Source organism: Paroedura picta, chromosome 2 (assembly GCF_049243985.1).
Source record: "Paroedura picta isolate Pp20150507F chromosome 2, Ppicta_v3.0, whole genome shotgun sequence".
Classification (NCBI taxonomy): Eukaryota; Metazoa; Chordata; class Lepidosauria; order Squamata; family Gekkonidae; genus Paroedura; species Paroedura picta.
In genome coordinates, this window is record NC_135370.1 from 153,270,463 (window position 1) to 153,289,344 (window position 18,882).

At 43.0% G+C, this 18,882-nt stretch overlaps 1 protein-coding gene across 6 annotated transcripts in view; it reads right to left on the bottom strand.

Annotated features, from left to right (window-relative positions):
- CEP128 (centrosomal protein 128) overlaps nucleotides 1-18,882 on the bottom strand; it is a 237,187-nt gene that overhangs the window by 55,694 nt on the left and 162,611 nt on the right. For all 6 annotated transcript variants that reach the window (XM_077323396.1, XM_077323398.1, XM_077323395.1 and 3 more), the window contains exon 19: nucleotides 7,150-7,199. In XM_077323396.1, the coding sequence (XP_077179511.1) occupies nucleotides 7,150-7,199 (50 nt within the window). The remainder of the gene's footprint in view (nucleotides 1-7,149; nucleotides 7,200-18,882) is intronic.

Sequence of the window (18,882 nt, forward strand, 5' to 3'; positions counted from 1 at the left end):
TTAAGTGAGGGTCTAGTTTATGATAGATGAACTAAAAGAAGGTACCCCTAACAACACCTCTGGATCTCTTTATCCATCAACAAGATTAGATCCAAGAGTACCCCAAGCCCTTAACAATCTAAAAAAGAAAGGGTTAAGACTGGGGAACCAATACTAGACATGTTGCAAATGCAGGGAGTAAAAAGCCAGGTGGTGAGCAAGGTCGGGATCAGCTGAACTGGTTCTTGTGTTGGGCATGGCTGTGGAATACAGTAAGGTTTATGTTTGCTGAGTAAAAGACCGAGAGGGTGAAAAAGTTCTGGGGTTTACTGTTTTATTTTTAACTTAGAATGCATTTAACTATTAATGTAAGCCAATCTGAATTTATTTTAATAAAGGAAATTATGTTAATTCATAGAATCACAGCTGAAAAGGGCCATGAGGCCATCTAGTCCAACCCCTTGCTCAATGCAGGATCAGCCTAAAGCATCCAAGATAAGTATCTGTCCAGCTGCTGTTTGTAGACTGTCAATGACAGTCTTTAATTTTATTTCATTTTATTAAACGAATAATTAAGAAATAAAAAATAAATACATAATATTAATAGCCATGAGAATTCAGTGCAAAGTTGCTCTAAATTCCAGACCTGAGACCACTTTCCAAGAACCTAGAAACACTTATTCCTTAAGGATGGATAAGTATTTTAATACATTGCATGTCATTAATTTATTCACTGTACTGTAGGTTGGATGAAATGCAGTAAACCTTTAAAATGTGTGTGTGTGGGGGGGGGGGGGAGTGCCTATCCTCACCAGTACCTGAGGTTTTAAAGCCAAAACCATAAAACAACATGAGCAAGAAATAGCTTACCTGAAGAATAAAAATCTGCAACTAGTGTGGGGTGTGAATGTTATATATACCAAACCTGAACTTCCTTACTGCCTCCTTCTCCATCTCCATATGTTAACAGCCCATGTTCAACTACTACAAATGAAACCTCAAAATATACAAGGGTCCCGTTCTTTATTCCAAAACCTGGAACCTCTCCAAAAATTCAGTAACCATAAATGCAGTATTTGCAGCTATGCTGAATCTAGGACTCTAAATAATATTTGCATAAAATAAACTACTGACCTCTGTTTTGCTTCCATTTTGGAGAAAAAAGAAAAACTGTATCTAGAGGTTTACACTGACCAAAATGTGGAAGGGAAAAGGATGATCAGCAGAAGTTATCAGACAATGTAGATGCACTGTATGACTGAACCACAGGAGGTTCTAATGAATTCAGCCATGGATCTAAAGCTATTTATTTGTCTTGGCAAAATTCACCAAACACAAAACAAAACAGGTCTTCTACCTAAGAGAACACAGTAAATTGACATGGTCTCGGGGGGCTGAAAACCCTCAAAATTATAGACTTCAAGGGCAATGACGCTGTTAGTAGGAAGCACAGCTACAAAAACACAAACTTTGGTAGATCAAAACTGGCTTAGAAAATGGTGCAAGATGGTAACTTGTTGGGTATGTAACATCAAACGTACAGGGTATTCATGGATAAGGTCATGAACACATAAAGCTGCGTTATGCTCAGCCATGTCACTGCTTTGTCAAAGTCAGTATAGTCTCCTCAGAGTGGCAGTGACTCCCAGAGTCCTTTTAACTGGAGATGCCTGTGATTTAACTTGGGACCTTATGCTTGCTGAGCAGATGCTGTACCAGTGAGTCATGGCCTCTCCCAAAGACCAAATTGGTGATGTTCTGCAGTTGCGCAAAAACGTGTTGTTCTTAGAGACCTTCACCAAAGGCGTTTGTAAAGGAACGGGCAATAAACTTATATTTATGGATGATACAACACTGAAGGACTGCCAGTGCTTTAGAAAAGAGATTAAATATTCAAAATATATGTGAACTGGAGAGCTGGGTTAATAGAAACAAGATGATGAGTCATTAAAGACAAACATAACTTTTATATTAAAGTTCAGAAAATGTATACAAAATGGGAGAACAGGATCGTGCTGGCCTACATAATCCCACTAAGTCTTTGAACACTGTAATTTCAGTTTTGCTGAGAGTCAACATGTACAGAGACTGCTGCATGAAGGCTCAAAGCTATATGAACTATACACCACAGAACCAAGAAGTACAGATCATTGTCTGTGTATGCAGGCAGTAATGCAAATGGGCAACCATCAGATGAGGGCAGGCCCATGTGCACAGTCTGAAATTATGATTAGGTACAGAGTGCAACATGAATGAAAGAACTATTATGTACAGGTGGGTAGCCATGTTGGCACCTTAAGACCAACAAAGTTTAATTCTAGGCATAAGCTTCTGTGTGCATGTGCACAAAATTCTATACCCAGAATGAAACTTTGTCGGTCTTGAAGGAGCCTCTGCATACAAACTTTGTTCTAGAACGATTATGTGTTCAATTACAAGATCAGGGGAAACGTAAGAGATAGTACTTCTAATGTATATGTAAGAAGCATAAGTTGTGATACTAACTACATTCAGATGTCACAAGCAAATGTGCACATGATGAGAACAAGCCTTGGAAATTCATGGATTTACCCAACCCATTGATTGGAAAATAGAAAACTGGTTCCAGACAAACTGTGATTCATCATGATGTCTGAAATTCAGCAAAGAAAAAAACTGCAAAGAACTAACTTGTGTACAAACCAGATTCCCAAACTACAATTTAATCCTAATTTGTAGGCAAGAGAATACACCACATTTGATTGTTTAACCTGACTTGGACATCACAACAACCCATGGTTTTCTGGGAACCAGGAGGTCTTCAGTTTCCCAGCTGTGTGTACAGGGAGGAGGGAAGAAGAGGAAAGCGCATAAGCCTCGGAAATTTCAGAGGCTCATTCTCATCTGAACACTCATTCCTTCCAAGATTGAGGAAGTAACTGCAATGGCTCCATCCTACGTTTAGGTCTGGGCAGTACGGACGCAGGAGTAAATTAAGAGTTTACAAGGGTCAACTTCATTAGAAAGAGTAACTGCAGCGATGACAAATGGTCTAGGAGATGACTCATGAGAGTGGGATTTGTTTAGCCTAAACAAAAACAAATTAAGGAGAGAACAGTTGACCAATTTCAATTTTTTAAGTAAATGTCAAAATGAATGGAATAGGAAGATTAAGCATGTACTGCAAAATCATAACATTATCATACAAAGAATTCATTTGTTGTTAGGTGCGAAGTCGTGTCCGACCCATCGCGACCCCATGGACAATGATCCTCCAGGCCTTCCTGTCCTCTACCATTCCCCAGAGTCCATTTAAGCTGCCACCGACTGCTTCAGTGACTCCATCCAGCCACCTCATTCTCTGTCGTCCCCTTCTTCTTTTGCTCTCAATCGCTCCCAGCATTAGGCTCTTCTCCAGGGAGTCCTTCCTTCTCATGAGGTGGCCAAAGTATTTGAGTTTCATCTTCAGGATCTGGCCTTCTAAGGAGCAGTCAGGGCTGATCTCCTCTAGGACTGACTGGTTTGTTCGCCTTGCAGTCCAAGGGACTCGCAAGAGTCTTCTCCAGCACCAGAGTTCAAAAGCCTCGATTCTTTGACACTCGGCCTTCCTTATGGTCCAACTTTCACAGCCATACATTGCAACTGGAAAGACGATAGCCTTGACTAGACGCACTTTTGTTGGCAGGGTGATGTCTCTGCTTTTTAGGATGCTGTCTAGATTTGCCATAGCTTTCCTCCCCAGGAGCAAGCGTCTTTTAATTTCTTTGCTGCAGTCCCCATCTGCACTGATCTTGGAGCCCAGGAAAATAAAATCTGTCACTACCTCCATTTCTTCCCATCTATTTGCCAGGAATTCAAGTATTCATATAATACAAATAACTTGATTAATCCTTGCAATTGTCCAGTAAATTAAAACAGGAGCTTGCATCAATCATTCATGCATTAAAGGTACATAGACATCTTCCTGTCTATTCCTGCAGCCCCTTTCAATCTCTGGAAAGGTCATTTCCCGAGTCACTGGATCAAGAGACTGGGGTAAGGAGGAACAAAGCTAGGGCTGTGGTTCAGTGGCAGTGCATCTGTTTGGCATGCAGAAGGTGCCAGGTTCAGGCCTCAGCATCTCCAGGACCAGGCAACAGGTAATGTAAAAGACCTCAACCTGAGACCCTGAAGAGCTATTACCAGTCTGAGGAGGCAATACTGTCCTCGATAGACTGATGGGTCTGAGTATAAATATATACAAGAGATACAGTGTTATGACAACAGAAAAATATAAAACCATTGTGTAAAGGCTATAAATAAATCACTAATTAGACTTTTTATCAAACACTATAATAATCTTTCACGCACCAATATAACAAAACCACTCTAAAGTGGTAGAATGCAATATCCATTACAGCTTCGATTGCTGTCCATTAACAATCTTAAATAGTAAGCATAAAGCTCCAGCTTGATCTCCAGGGCTGGCCTGGAGATATAACGTATCCTCAAATAGCATCTCCAATAGCAATAGTCTCTAGTAAGCACCACAGGTGTTCTAGACATATATCCTAATAAGTGTTCATCAAGTGCTTACATATATAGCCCCAGGACTTCTCCTGTTGTAATGCTCAATACATTAGATGTCTGGAGATGATTAATCCCTTGTCTTCCTAGCCAATAATGAACCCAGCTTCCTGTATGTGTGTAAGAGATGAAAACTGCCCCCGCCCCTCAGTGGTGCAGAAAAAGAGGAGCAATTTCACCCTGTTCTTCATTTCTCTAGTACCTCCATCGGAATGGCTATTCCTCCATGAAGGTTCAGTGACTTTAGGAATGATCTTACCAAAGATCAGGAGTTCTAGAAATGGAGAGGAATATGGGGAAATTGTGCACCTTCCACACATGGCTGGTTCGATACAGGCTGCATTGCTTTGGTTATTCAATTGAGTAGTTATTTAAAACCAAGTCCCTGAAATCTTGGAAATAAAAGATCTTGGCTGCTCTATCAGATTGCTTCATCCAACTGACCTACAGAGACATGTTACTGATGTGGAAGGAGGGGAGCACGGTTGGATACACACTTTTCTTGGATGCTTTAGGATGCTTAGGGCTGATGATGCGTAGAGCAGGGGGTTGGACTAGATGGCCTGTATGGCCCCTTCCAACTCTATGATTCTATGATTCCTCCTCTGAGTAAAAAGAAACATGATTGTATATATCCCTGTCTTTGTTCCCTCTTTCCAAGCATTCTGCACTAGATGGTGATGAACCAACATGGGTTGGGATATATACAATCATTGGGACCAAAGGTTGGCTACTACTATTCCTGGCTGCCTCAGGGGCATCATCAGTTTTGTACTCCATGAAAGGTGAGGGAACCAGCTTGGAGAACTGGGTTTGATTCCCCACTCCTCCACATGCAGCCAGATGGGTGACCTTGAGCTAGTCACAGTTCTCTTTGGGCTGTTTTCACGGAGCAGTTCTGTCAGAGCTCTCTCTCTCTCTCTACCTCACAGGGTGCTTGTTGTGGAGAGAGGAAGGGAAGATGATTATAACCTTTGACTCTATTTCCTCTTCTGGTAAGGTTACTATGGACTTTGGTGCAACTGCTGTGCTCTTCACACCTTGGGATTCGGTCTTTCTTTGTGTACATGTCTCCTGTCTGCTGAGCAAGAATAAATACTGACCAGCAGTGTGGTGTTGACTGTAATTTAGAATTGGGCTGCAAAAATCATGTTTTTCTTTGTTAGGATGTTCTTGTTCAGATGACAGCCTTAATTAGAGTGCTGATGGAGAGCTGAGCCTGAGAAATGAAGGTTTGCTCTGTGCTGACGAATTATGTTAATCATGGAACTGAGCTTTGAAGCATACTTGTCTCTCCCTCCCAGCCTCATAGGATGTCCTCCTCGTTTTGCAGTGCCACTACAGGCCTCTCTGAGCCACTCTATTGGTTTTTTCCAGCCATGTATAGCCCAGAAAAAATCTGATGGGCAGTCTGCACTATTTATACTCTCTCACCGCAATTTCTTTTCTTCCTGCAGAAAAGTGTTGTCTATTCAGTTATTAGTACCTTCCACCTACCAATATATATCAACATGAAGTAAGCAATATAAAAATAGTCTATTCCAAAATAGCCACACTAAATACAGCCTTGGTTGTGTGGGGGAAAGATTTCTTTTTGCTGATGGGATGGATCTGCTGTCCATGGGTCATGGGAAAAAATGGTGTGAGTGTCAGTGGTGGCTACAGACTGTGAAGATCAGACAGCAATTGCAAAAAAGAAAAAAAAAACCCTTACAGGAAAGGCTGCAAGATGCCGGGATTATCTAATTATTGGCTGGCAAACAGCAACCACCACCCACCCACATTTAACTGCTGGACTATCATTGTAAAAACCTCAGTTTGGTTCATGAAACAGAACACAGACATTTCTGGATGGTCATGCTGTTCGGCACACATATAATCTTCAAAGGTTAAAAGGTAGGACAGAGGAAGTGTTGTGTCGAGCCCGGTGCTGTCTGCCCTAATGGCAACATCTCTTCGGGGTCCCATGCCTCCTCTTCCCTGCTCTCTCAGTTGCTTCCGACCAGAGTTACAGGGGATTGGACCTGGGATCTAATTTATTAATGTATATCCTATCTTTCTTACACCTTGGAACTCAGATGCTCCAACAGCATTGGCAGGCAGGCTCCTGTTGAGGTGTCAAGAATCCCAGACCTGCTTTGCTTCAGTGGCCTCTAGTCCTGGGGCATTATAGGAACATTGACCTCCAGAAGCCTGCTGCTGCCACAGAGAACAGAGAGCCCCAGTCAAAGCGGAGGGAAAACCAGACACTCAGCCCAGCACTCCTCTGTGACTGCTGCCCTGAAAGAACTTTTTGTCTGGGGGAAAAGGACTGAGACTCACTTGATCTGTGTCCCTTGTTTGTACAGGAGACTCTTGACAGATCTCAGAAGCTAAGGAGGGTCAGCCCTGGGTAGTACCTGAATGGAAGATCACCAAGGAAGTCCAGGGCTGCTATGCAGAGACAGGCAATGGGAAATCTACTCTTGCTTTGAAAACCGTATGAGATCACCAGAAGTCAGCTGTAACTTGATGACATTTGTCACCACACCTGAGTTTTTTGGGGTTTTTTTTAAGCCACCCTGGGTCTAACAGCCCTCTTCCTTATTATCACGCTACTGCAGTTTAATGAATTCATCAAAATACCTGCAAGGCAGTTATTTCTTCCTCCTTCCTGAGAGTCTTCTGTAGTAGATCTGTATTTTTTTTTAAAAAGAAAGGGAAAAAATAAACACAATTTTCAAGTTTAAAAAAAAGCATCATAAACACTAGCTCCTAGATAAAGAAAGACTACGGGAAAGATTTAAATGGGCTTTTAAATGAGAGGTCATGAAAATATGCTTTATGAATATGAACACTGTCAGTGACATAAAACGCTGCCAGACCAGAATTGGCTCCAAACAAAAGCAAACAGAAAATCAGGTTCAGGATCATACAAAAAAAGCAGTTTCAACTCAGAACTGGGCTAGAATTCAGTAAGGAGCTAACATAAATCAAGTTTGGTCTAATGCTTCTCACTCTCCCCGGCTACAGTGGTGAATGACTGAATTTAAATGTAAGCCAGATGTGCATTGGTTTTAATGTCATTATATACCACTGTAGCAATGGATTCCAAGTGAGTTGCTTGGTGGCAAATGGCACCTGCCTCCTCCTTGCCACGCAGCCATGGTATCCCAGCTGCCTGCTGCATTCTTTTAAGCCTGGGCAAACTACTATTTTGTTTTGGCTGAGTGATCTTTCTCCCACACCTGTGTTACCACATCACCTTTGTACTTCTGCACCAGAGACTTCACGTAGGTCTGCAGGCTGAGCTGGGTCAGACTGCCTCGCCTCTTCCTGCTCCCGCACGGGGGAGTTTTTAGCCTGGTGCACCCCATCTGCCCCGGATTTGTGCTTTCACATGGGAGCTGGGGCAGTGAATTTCTCAGTGTGGAATCAGTCTAAGTGTATCAAGAATGCAGTTCTGTGTCACTTGGTTAGCCTCTTTCTATGACCTCAATCATCTGGGAAAAGAGAGTCCACGTTTTCTTGAGACTAAGGCACGATGAGCTGCCTGTTACCAGCTTGATGTTTAAAAAGTCTGCTTGGGGCTGTCCTGGCTACTGGTTATGGGATGGAAGTACTGACTAGTGTGGCCATTGTAGAAATTTTAGACAGTAGGGGAAGGGGGGAAGAAAGAACAGGTAAGGGAAAGAAGGGGGGGGGGGACAGGAGACACTGCAAAAAATATTTGCACAGCTGATGTAAACATCTCATTCTGGGGAAGGTAAAAAAAAAATCACAAGAGGTATTATTTTCTTTAAAATAACCAGAATTTAAGGTAGAAGCCTAAATACAGCTTGCTGAAACCTTTCCCCATAACTAAGAGGGAGAGGAAAGGATAACTTGTATTTAGATTACTTTGGTCCACTAATCTCAGAGGCCACGTACACGCATGCATTTTAATCACAGAAATATATTAACATTTAAATTACAAAAAGCAACAGTAAAAATCATACCAGGCGCCGATCGAGAAGGGAAAATGTAAAAGAGGTGAACTAACAAGGGTGCCCAAGGTACACCATAGTAGCAGCACAAGAAAGGCTGTAGCACTTTTGACTTTGAACTAGCTATGATGCAGAAGATCCACGGCTGAGACCCCCTGTGTTTTGTTTTTAACTGAAAAGTAGCCAAGAGGGGCTGCTGATTATGTGGGAGAGGGAAGCAGCACTAGGGAAGGGAGGCTTATCTGTGTTATCCTTTGGAGCTTCCCAGATCTAAACTATTCTCAGAAGTACTATACGTTTGGGTTGTTTCTCCAGGGAGAAAAATATAGTCATCTAGGCTTGCCTTTAAAAAAACAGCTGGCCTTGGCCTACCTGAGTTTTACTATTTCGCAACCCTGTGCATTCATCCAGTTGGTTGGTGCTGCTAACAAATCAGCACTGACAAACGTTTTGGACATGGTTTTCCAGGCTTTTCACTTAGAAATAGGGGCATGGCAGCCATCCCCACAGTGGCTATTCTCTCTAACTGTGGGGAAAATCAGTTGAAAAATTCTTCCCTCACAAGCCTCTGCATGTGATGATGGCCCATTCCAAGTAAATTCTGACTAAAGGATAACTGTCCAACTAAGTATAGTGTCCAGGTTGCGCAAAGTGATGGTATCGCTTTACTCTTCTCTGGTTAGACCTCATTTAGAATACTGTGTTCAGTTTTGGGCACTACAATTGAAGAAGGATGTAGACAAACTGGAGCACGTCCAGAGGAGGACAACCGAAATGGTGAGGAATTTTGAGATCAAGACATATGGGGGAAGGTTGAGGGAGCTTGGTCTGTTTAGCCTAGAGAGAATCATAGAATCATAGAGTTGGAAGGGTTTCCAGGGTCATCTAGTCTAACCCCTCACACAATGCAGGAACTCACAACTACCTGCCCACCGACTCACAATATGCCTAAGTTCAGCATTTTGGTCACATGACTTTCTAGCCTCTGCTTAAAAACTTCCAAAGAAGGTGAAGACAACTAAGAGGTGATATGATAGCCATCTTCAAGTACTTGAAGGGCTGTCCCATAGTTTTCTGTTGCCCTGGAGGGTAGGACCAGAATCAATGGGATCAAATTAATTCAAAAGAATTTTCAGCTAAACATCCGGAGGAAGTTCCTGACAGTAAGAGAGATTCCTGAGTGGAGCGGGCTTCCTCAGGAGGTGGTAAATTCTCCTTCCTTGGAAAATTTTAAGCAGAGGATACATAGCCACCTCACAGAAATGCTGATTCTGTGAATTTAGACAGATTGTAAGTGGCTGGGCAGAAGGGATTGTGCCCATGCTTGGCTCTCATGGCTCTTTCTTGCATGCTCAGGGAAATGCCCATAGCCATTTTGGGGTTGGGAAGTGAATTTCCTCCAGGCCAGACTGGACAGAGATTCTGTTTTGTTTTTTTTTGGGGGGGGGGGGCACCAGCTGCCCCTGAATTGGTATCACAGTAAATGAGCAGGTAGTTGTGAATTTCCTGCATTCTGCAGAGGGTTGGACTCGATGATTCTGGAGGTCCCTTCCAGTTCTATGATTCCAGGACAATGTTCTCATATATGTTTGATCTCCAAACATTCTACCTTTTAATAATTACTTTCTTTAAGAACATCATGTCTTGCAGAAACACATACCCTAGAGCAGTGGTCCCCAACCTTTTTATCACCGGGGACCGGTCAACACTTGACAATTTTACTGAGGCCCAGGGGGGGTAGTCTCTTGCCGAGGGACGTCGCCGCTGCCTGAGCCCTTGCTCCACTTGCTTTCCCGCCGGCACCCCTGACTTCCAACGCTGCCCGCTGGGGGGCGCTGCCAGCAGCAGCTGCACAGTGCCACGCCGAGGGGGAGCCCCAGCCATGGTGGCCGCCGGAGAACACCAAAGGTGAGCCGGTGGCAGAGTGGCAGGGCAGCCCCTGAGGCAGCAGCCAGGGAGGAAGACAAGGAGGAGCTGCAGCCCGGTACCGACTGATCCACGGGCCGGGGGTTGGGGACCACTGCCCTAGAGAACACATTCTGTTCATGCACGTCTGTTGGTTTCACAGATAACCCAAAAGGCATGAAACTATTACCTAAGATTAATCCAATACTACCCTACACCAATTGGCAGTAGTGCAGGAAGGAAGGAACTTGTCTACCACATTGGTTTTCTCATCTAGAAATTATACATAAGAATCCAAGGAACCTGAGAGGAGAAAATACTGATACTTCTGAAGACCATGCAATGCTTTCTGCAACTGTGTCATTTCTTAAACAATACGTGCTGTCCCCACAAACAAAACAGGTTATTTCAGAATGTGTTTTACTGCCGCTACTTCATTGTTTCTTAGGAAATCAAATTCTAACATTATGCCAAGCCCAATTCACGTAGCAAGAAGGGGAAAACATTACCTCTCCACTTCTTTCTTCTCGCATTTCTGTTTCTTAGTACATTGTATGCCTCCACAAGATTACTTTGTGTTCTTTTAGTTACAACGTCTGATGATTTCTTCAAATATTACAAAATTCCTACATAGAAAAGCAATGGCAGCCTACACATATGTCATTACAATTGTGATAATAGCTGGCATTTTACAGAGATTTTCTGTATGCTTAAAGGACTTCACACAGATTAGTCTTGTAAACTTAACAAGCCATGAAAAGCAGCCAGTATTATTGTTTTTATATTAAAAATGGAGGGGTTGAGACTGAGAGAGAGTAGGGCCTCAGCTTGCTGGCAAAGCATCTGCTTTCCATGCAAGAAGTCCAAGGCTGGATCCCCAGCATCTCTAGTTGAAACAGACCGAGTAATATGTGATGAGAAAGACATCTACTTGACATCATAGAGATGTGCCAACCAGGCTAGACAGTACTTGACAGACCAATGATCTGACTCAGCCCATGGCTATTTTATGTGCTCAAGGCCATCTAGCACGTTCATAGATGTGAAATTTGAACCGTTAAAAACTTTGTGTTTATTTCACTGTTTGTTTACAAACACACGTGGCCGTGGTTTCGTGGTGCAGATCCATCACATGTATATGTAGCAACACAACTCCAATGGATAACTGTTACACATGGAAGGCTGTATGCTTATTACGTGCATTGTCCTACACAGAATTGGTCTGAACTGGAATTTTATCATGTCTGAAGTTGTTCTAAGAATGAAATTTAGTTCTCTCACTGACACAGGTGAGACCTTGGCCACTCAGGATTGTTTCCCACATTATTCTTTTGACTCATGGGAATATTCACACATACCTTTCTATAAAACTATACCACAGCAAAGTCTTAAGTCAAGTCATGGACCTGAACAATTTATATATTCCTGGATCTAAAAGCTCCTATGAATTTGAAGCTGGTGTGGGGGAATCAGAAGAAAGACTCTAGGGGAGGAGGCATCGGTTGTGTCAGATAAATTGTTAGCCCTGATTGTGGAGCTTGAATCATAAGAGTTGGAAGAGAACTCCAGGGTCACATAGTCCAACTCCCTCCAGAATGTAGGAAATTTACAACTACAGCCAGGTGGATCACCTCCACGTTCAAAACGATCAAGCCTCACCTTGGCTGTGCAAGTGGTGGCTAAGGCATGGCTACCTAGCCTTTGCTGCAGCAGCGGAAGGAGACAGCACCCTACTTTGCTTATAGCAGGGGTAACGCAGGCCAGATGGAGCTTGTGGAGGCAATTTCATCTTTTGGGGGGGGGGCATTCAAAGAGGCAGCACAGAGCAGCATGTGGCTAGGCTAGACATCACCCTGCCAACAAAAGTGTGTCTAGTCAAGGCTATGGTCTTCCCACTTGCAATGTATGGCTGTGAAAGTTGGACCATAAGGAAGGCCGAGCGTCAATGAATTGAGGCTTTTGAACTCTGGTGCTGGAGAAGACTCTTGCGAGTCCCTTGGACTGCAAGGCGAACAAACTGGTCAGTCCTAGAGGAGATCAGCCCTGACTGCTCCTTAGAAGGCCAGATCCTGAAGATGAAACTCAAATACTTTGGCCATCTCATGAGAAGGAAGGACTCCCTGGAGAAGAGCCTAATGCTGGGAGCTATCAAGGGCAAAAGAAGAAGAGTATGACAGAGAATGAAGTGGCTGGATGGAGTCACTGAAGCAGTAGGTACAAACTTAAATGGACTCCAGGGAATGGTAGAGGACAGGAAGGCCTGGAGGATCATTGTTGATGGGGTTGCGATGGATTGGACACGACTTCGCACCTAACAACAATAACAAAAGGAACATTAACATTCAAATAGGTCATGTCCCTGTGTAGCATATACTAAAATAGGGGGAAGGGGGTTGTATGTTTCTAAAATAAAACTATTACAAAACAAGTTGTTTTTTATAGAAAACAAAAATGTAAAGAATCTAGACTGGGTACCTGTGGTTACTTAATCCCCAAAGTAACTGCACAAGAACATGCACACCAACAAGAAGTAACACCTATAAAAGGCAAGAGGGAGGAAATAGGTACATTTTTAAGGAAGGGACATACAAGCTGAAATCCTGGGCTTGAGGTCTGGAGAGATCCTGGGACAGACACAGCTGAGATCCAAAGAGCAGAATGTGGGAGAAAAGGAGGCCTGCAACACCCTTGCAAGGGTGTTCAGGCAGTTGGAACACCTGGTATGCTTTCCCCTACATTGAGAAGGTCTTTTTATGGGGATGGGTCCCATACTTTGACATGATTAATCCAAGATGTGAAGTTTGAATCTCACTGGCTAATTTAAACTGCTGTCCAGGAAGAAGTGGGGGTGGTGTGTGTGGCGGAGAATACCTTAATAGGGCTATTGTGAACCAAATCTGCATGGGCACAAAGAGCCTGGGTGAGACATATGATTAACATACTTTAATTAGGTTGAAGTGAGCCAGATTTGCATTGACACAAAAATATGGGTGAGTCAAGACAGCTGCTGAAACAGAACATAAATTAATGACTTGAGTGCCCCTCTTGATTGAGTTTTTTTTTAATAAAAGGAAAAAGAACCAGGCATTCGTTAATGCAATAGCAACTTCCTTGGGCTGTCAGACACCTCTGGAGTATGCTAAGATACTCCAGCGTTGAAAAGTCTTTTGTTATTGAGAATGAAGTAAAGTCCTATTATAAGTGAGAACCTGGAACTAGGGGAGATTTTACTTAATCAGTCTGTAATGCCAGCACACCCTTTCTCTTCTTATTGGGCTTTCATAGCTGTACCCTGTTGCCTTTCGGAGAGTCTCCAGGTTTCAGGTCTCCCTGGCACTTAGATGTTTTAAAAAGAGCTCCCTTTTACAGTCTAAAACAAGATAAGGACCTCACTAACCAAGGCAGTTGGAGGAGGGTATGGGGTCCTTACATGCCCAGATGTTAATCAGAAACTGTAACCACTATACCATACTGGAGGTGAGACTGTACAACTGCTGTCTTACTCGCTATTGGCCAAACACATGTATTATGATTAGCTCTCACTGTAATGCATCAGTCGGAAGTAGGTAATGTCTTCTCGGTTCAAGGGAGATCCAGTACTGCTTGTGATTGGTCAAGAATCCACGCTCACTCCCCAAATCCCCTCCCATCCATGAAGTAAATCCCTCCACTCCACCTACACACAGACACCATCACTAACTAAACATTTCTGTGGTACCAATATTAATCAGTACTGAAGGTCATCAGTTTCCTCTTAGTCTGGTTCATTTCCTGAGCGAAGGAAAACCTTAGGAAAGCAGATCTTAAAGTTGAAGAACTTTAATACTGATGAACTGATTAATGTGGAAGAGGGAAATGTGCTTACAGAGGGTGGGGGCACTGTTATGAAGTTGGTTTCCAAGTTATTAAATGGGTATAACATTGTCAGTGTAGCATCAACACAATGTGTAACCCACTGTCGTGATCCATTCTGTAAATCTTATAGCAATAATCCTAGGGTCTTGTCTCTGCAGGAGAACAACATGCAAATGTGTGGGTTTACTTTCCATTCTTCCTGAGAAGAATGATCAAGTATACTCAGTATCTACAAACTACCCAAATGACAGTCATTACTTTACTGAAAACACTGGTTGCTACCAATGAAAAACAGAGAAACCCCCATATTTGTATGTGGTATCACACCAAAACTTTCTGATTCTGGTCCTATGCTGTTCCAGAGGGTAGCCATGCTGGTCTGAAGTAGAACAGCTTAGGTTCATGTTCAGTAGCATCTTCGAGATCAACAGGATTTGCGGGGTCTAAGTTTTGAGAGTTAAAATTCTGACAAAGGGAGCTTTGTCCCTCAAATCTTGTTGGTTTCTAGGGTGCTGCTGAACACAAATTAGCTGGATTGCCACTCTGGGTTTTCCCTATTGTTGATTCATGGTAATGAGGGAGACCTACATGTTGGCCTGTGCAGAACAGAAAGCATTATGAAATAGAAAGTACCGTATTTGCCGGCGTATAAGTCGACCCGCCAACATTTCCACTCAAAAGTAGTAGAGTTTGTTACATTACATTACAGTACTATGGGCCACTATGGGCAGCTATGTCTATCCCAACTGAAGTGCACCCGGCGTATAGGACGACCCCCCCACTTGGAGGCATGTTTTTCAGGGGGGAAAAGTAGTCTTATACGCCAGCAAATACTGTAGTTTACTTGTATTTGAACTGCTTCCCTCTTAACTCTGCACAAGGCTAGGCAGTTTTATGGTTTATAGAACAGGAGCAGACCCATAGCCAGAAGTTTTATGGTAAGTCAGCATACCCTGGAAGTACTAGGTCCCCATCATAAGGTAGGCATAGTAGTGTCCAGTCATATTATGAAGGGGAACCTGATGATATACAGAACAGCAATATTAATGGTATCAACAGAAGAAGAGCTGGGGTTTTTTTGTACCCAGCTTTTTGCTACCTAAAGGAATCTCAAAGCCTACCCTTCCTCTCCTCACAATAGACACCTTGTGAGGTCAGTGAGGCTAAGATAACTTTGAGACAACCATGCTGGCCCATGGTCACCCAGGTGGCTGTATGTCGAGTGGAAAATGAAACCTAGTCTTCCACCACTGCTTATAACCATTGCACCAAGCTGGTTGTAGTAGTAGTAGTAGTAGGAGGAGTAGTAGCAGTAGTAGTAGGAGGAGGAGGAGAGGAGTAGTAGTAGTAGTAGTAGTAGTAGTAGTAGGAGGAGGAGGAGGAGGAGGAGGAGGAGACTTATTGCCTGCCACTCTCATTTCTGGCTTGTGGCAGGTTACAGATTTGTCCAAAATTAAAAGCCCCATTAAAACCATCCGGACGCACAATAAACATATTGGACTCCAACAATAAAACCATAATGGAGAATAAGCCAGTGCTAGTATTGGACTCCAACAATAAAACCATAACGTAGAACCCCTCTGACCGCATCAAGAACTAATATAGAAACGGGAGGAGGTTCCACATACCCCTGAACAGATGTCCCTTGCCTACTTCAGAAGCAAAATTTCAACTGCAAACAGAAGCAGTCCATATATCAGAGGGAGCACTGTCCCCAAATGCACTGCTGCTACTATAGATCTGATGAATAGACTGCTGCTTTTGTTCAGGGAAAAGCTTAAAGCTAAAAGATATTTCTGCATCTGAAATCAGCTTAGCTGAGAATAAGCCAGTGCTAGTATTGCTATTTATCCATCTACAGAGAGAGGCAATGTTAAGTGTGAGTTGGTTCATCCCCCAAACTGGATGAAGTTTTAGAAAAGCATGATGAATCAGTAAGGAGTTGAAAAGGACAGCCACTGAACGGGAACTTAAAACATTTGTCAGCACATTCTCCTATTTTATTATCCCAATAAAAAAAGCAAGTAGTAATAAACCCCGTTTAAACTGAAGCTATTCAAAACAATCACATGGGCTTCAGCTGATACATTTTTATTTTTACATTTGCCCAAAATCAACAGGAAACGCAGAAGACTGTGTGGAAAATATTAGGATCATATTTTACGTAGTCATACAGTATATACAAAATGGCCCTTGGCCTAACAGCCAGCCTCAGGTTACAGCTTTTAACTCCTGAGAACAATTAAAGACGCCTCACAGTTTCTCATCTTGGCCAGCTGCCACCAACTGGTGCACAGCAGCATAAGTTAAATGTTAGCCCACCTTGGCGTCAATCTCCTCCCAATCAGAAATCACAGCAGGAAACTTGTGGGTTAGAATTGTTAAGAAAAGAAACATTCCAGGAGAACAGATACCCTTTGTGGTTTGTCTCAGACACTGAAACAACATGACAGTCAGCAGACGAATTCCCAAATACTAAATCAATGAGGTTTTCAGAGTCCACTGGATGTGGGAAGCTACTGTCCAGGTTGCCGAAAGTGGCTCTATTTTTTCTTTCTTTTCTAAAGTCTTGGTTTTCTGTGAAACATACTATTCATGAACACAGTTAGATTAAAGATCTTATAAGAATGGACCCCTTTGTGTGCAAGGTAAGAGAGACATAGATAAGAGCTGCCCATGCTTTCATCCATACACTCCTTTCTGCAATCTGATGAAGAAGCAGTTCATTTTGGTATCCATAAACCTCTTTGCTGAGGCTGCTAAAAAGGTTGCCGGTTGCGATGCCGTACTTTGTGATGTGGAACAGCTGCTCACAAGGACCTGAATGGAAAATACCTATTCATTTTGGAAGGGGCGCTGAGCAAGCATTAGCTAGTAACAGACCTGGAATGAATTTGAAACTTGCTCAAATTCTGCAGATAAATCCCTACACTCTTGCAGCAGCTAATCGGGTGCATGCATTTTTAACCCTCTTCTTTGTACTGAATGAGAAATTATTTTCATTATGCTGTACAAGTTACTTCTATTTATCCGCCGGTGTGGAAAATTAGACGTTCGGGTGCTTAGGAGATACATCGTCAAAGAGAGTACATTTTGTCATTATCAATCCAGCTGCAGAAGCCCCGTGTAAACCCAATTTCTTTTTAAAAAGCCATACTTTGTTCTTTGATTTCCTATTTACATCAGGGTAGGGAGTATTTATACCAGTGAAGTTCCATGGACACACAAAAAATGTAATGGTAAGCAAGAGCAGATAAGAACAGATATGTGTGAAACTGAGCAATCGGGGGGGGAATGCTAAATACTATTATTTAGTCAAATGGAGTATGACTTTTTACCCTTTTGTGGCTTTATAAAAATGGAGTTGGGTCACATTCCAGTCAGGTAATTAACTCTACTGAGTGGTGGGGTGCTCCCATGGCAACCCAGCTCATTAGCTGGGCTGTATTATGCACCTGTCCAGCCAAGTCTTCTGCTCCTACCTATCAGCTTGATCCCTGTGCAGCCCTGCAGGCCAGGTTATCTGGGGCTCAGTCTCTCTCTGCTGAGCACTGGTGAAAGGTAGCCTCCCTCTATCAGACTGGTCCTGGAGCTGGATGCAACCTGATGGAGCTAGCTGATGGCCACTGCTCTCTGACCCAGCACCTTTAGGCTAGTATCAGAGGGCACTAAGATAAAGAGAGGATATGATGGTCATCTTAAAGGCAGGGTCATCTGCTTTTGTGCACAGTCTTTTTTCAAAGAGAGTTATCTTAAATTAAGTGTTGTCCTCCTTTAGGGCAGATATGACATATGATGGTAGAAAGTACCACTAAGTCACAGCCAAATTATGGCAATCCAGTAGGGGTTTCAAAGCAAAAGCTAAACAGAGATGGTTTGCTACTGCCTGCTTCTGCCTAGCAGCTCTGGACTGCCTTCATGATATTCCATCCCAACACTAACCAGGCTGAAACTGCTTAATTTCTGAGATCTGATGAGATCTGGCTAGCTTGGGACATCCAGGTCAGGTCAGCTCATTATAGCACATACCGACAACCGGTGCGATGTAGTGGTTAAGACTGTTGGATATGTATCTGAGAGACCCAGGTTCATATCCCCACTTCTGCAGAGGGAGCTTGCTGCGTGACCATGGACCTGTCACATTCTTTCAGCCTAACCTACCCCACAGGGATGTGATAAGGATAAAATGGACGAAAGAGTGATGTAAGTTATTTTGAGTTTCCTTTGGAGAGAAAAGAATAATAGAATCATAGAATAATAGAGTTGGTACCTCATGGGTCATCTAGTCCAACCCCCTGCACTATGCAGGACACTCACATCCCAATCGCTCATCTACTGTAACCTGCCTCCCCTTTGCCTTCACAGAATCAGCCTCTCCGTCAGGTGGCTATCTAGCCTCTGTTTAAAAATTTCCAAAGATGGAGAACCCACCACCTCCCGAGGAAGCTGGTTCCACTGAGAAACCACTCTGTCAGGAACTTCTTCTGGATATTTAGATGGAATTTCTTTTGAATTAATTTTATCCCATTCGTACTAGTCTGTCCCTTTGGGGCAAGACAGAACAATTCTGCTCCATCCTCCATATGGCACCCTTTTAAAGAAAGATGAGCTCTAAATGAATAAACAAACACAT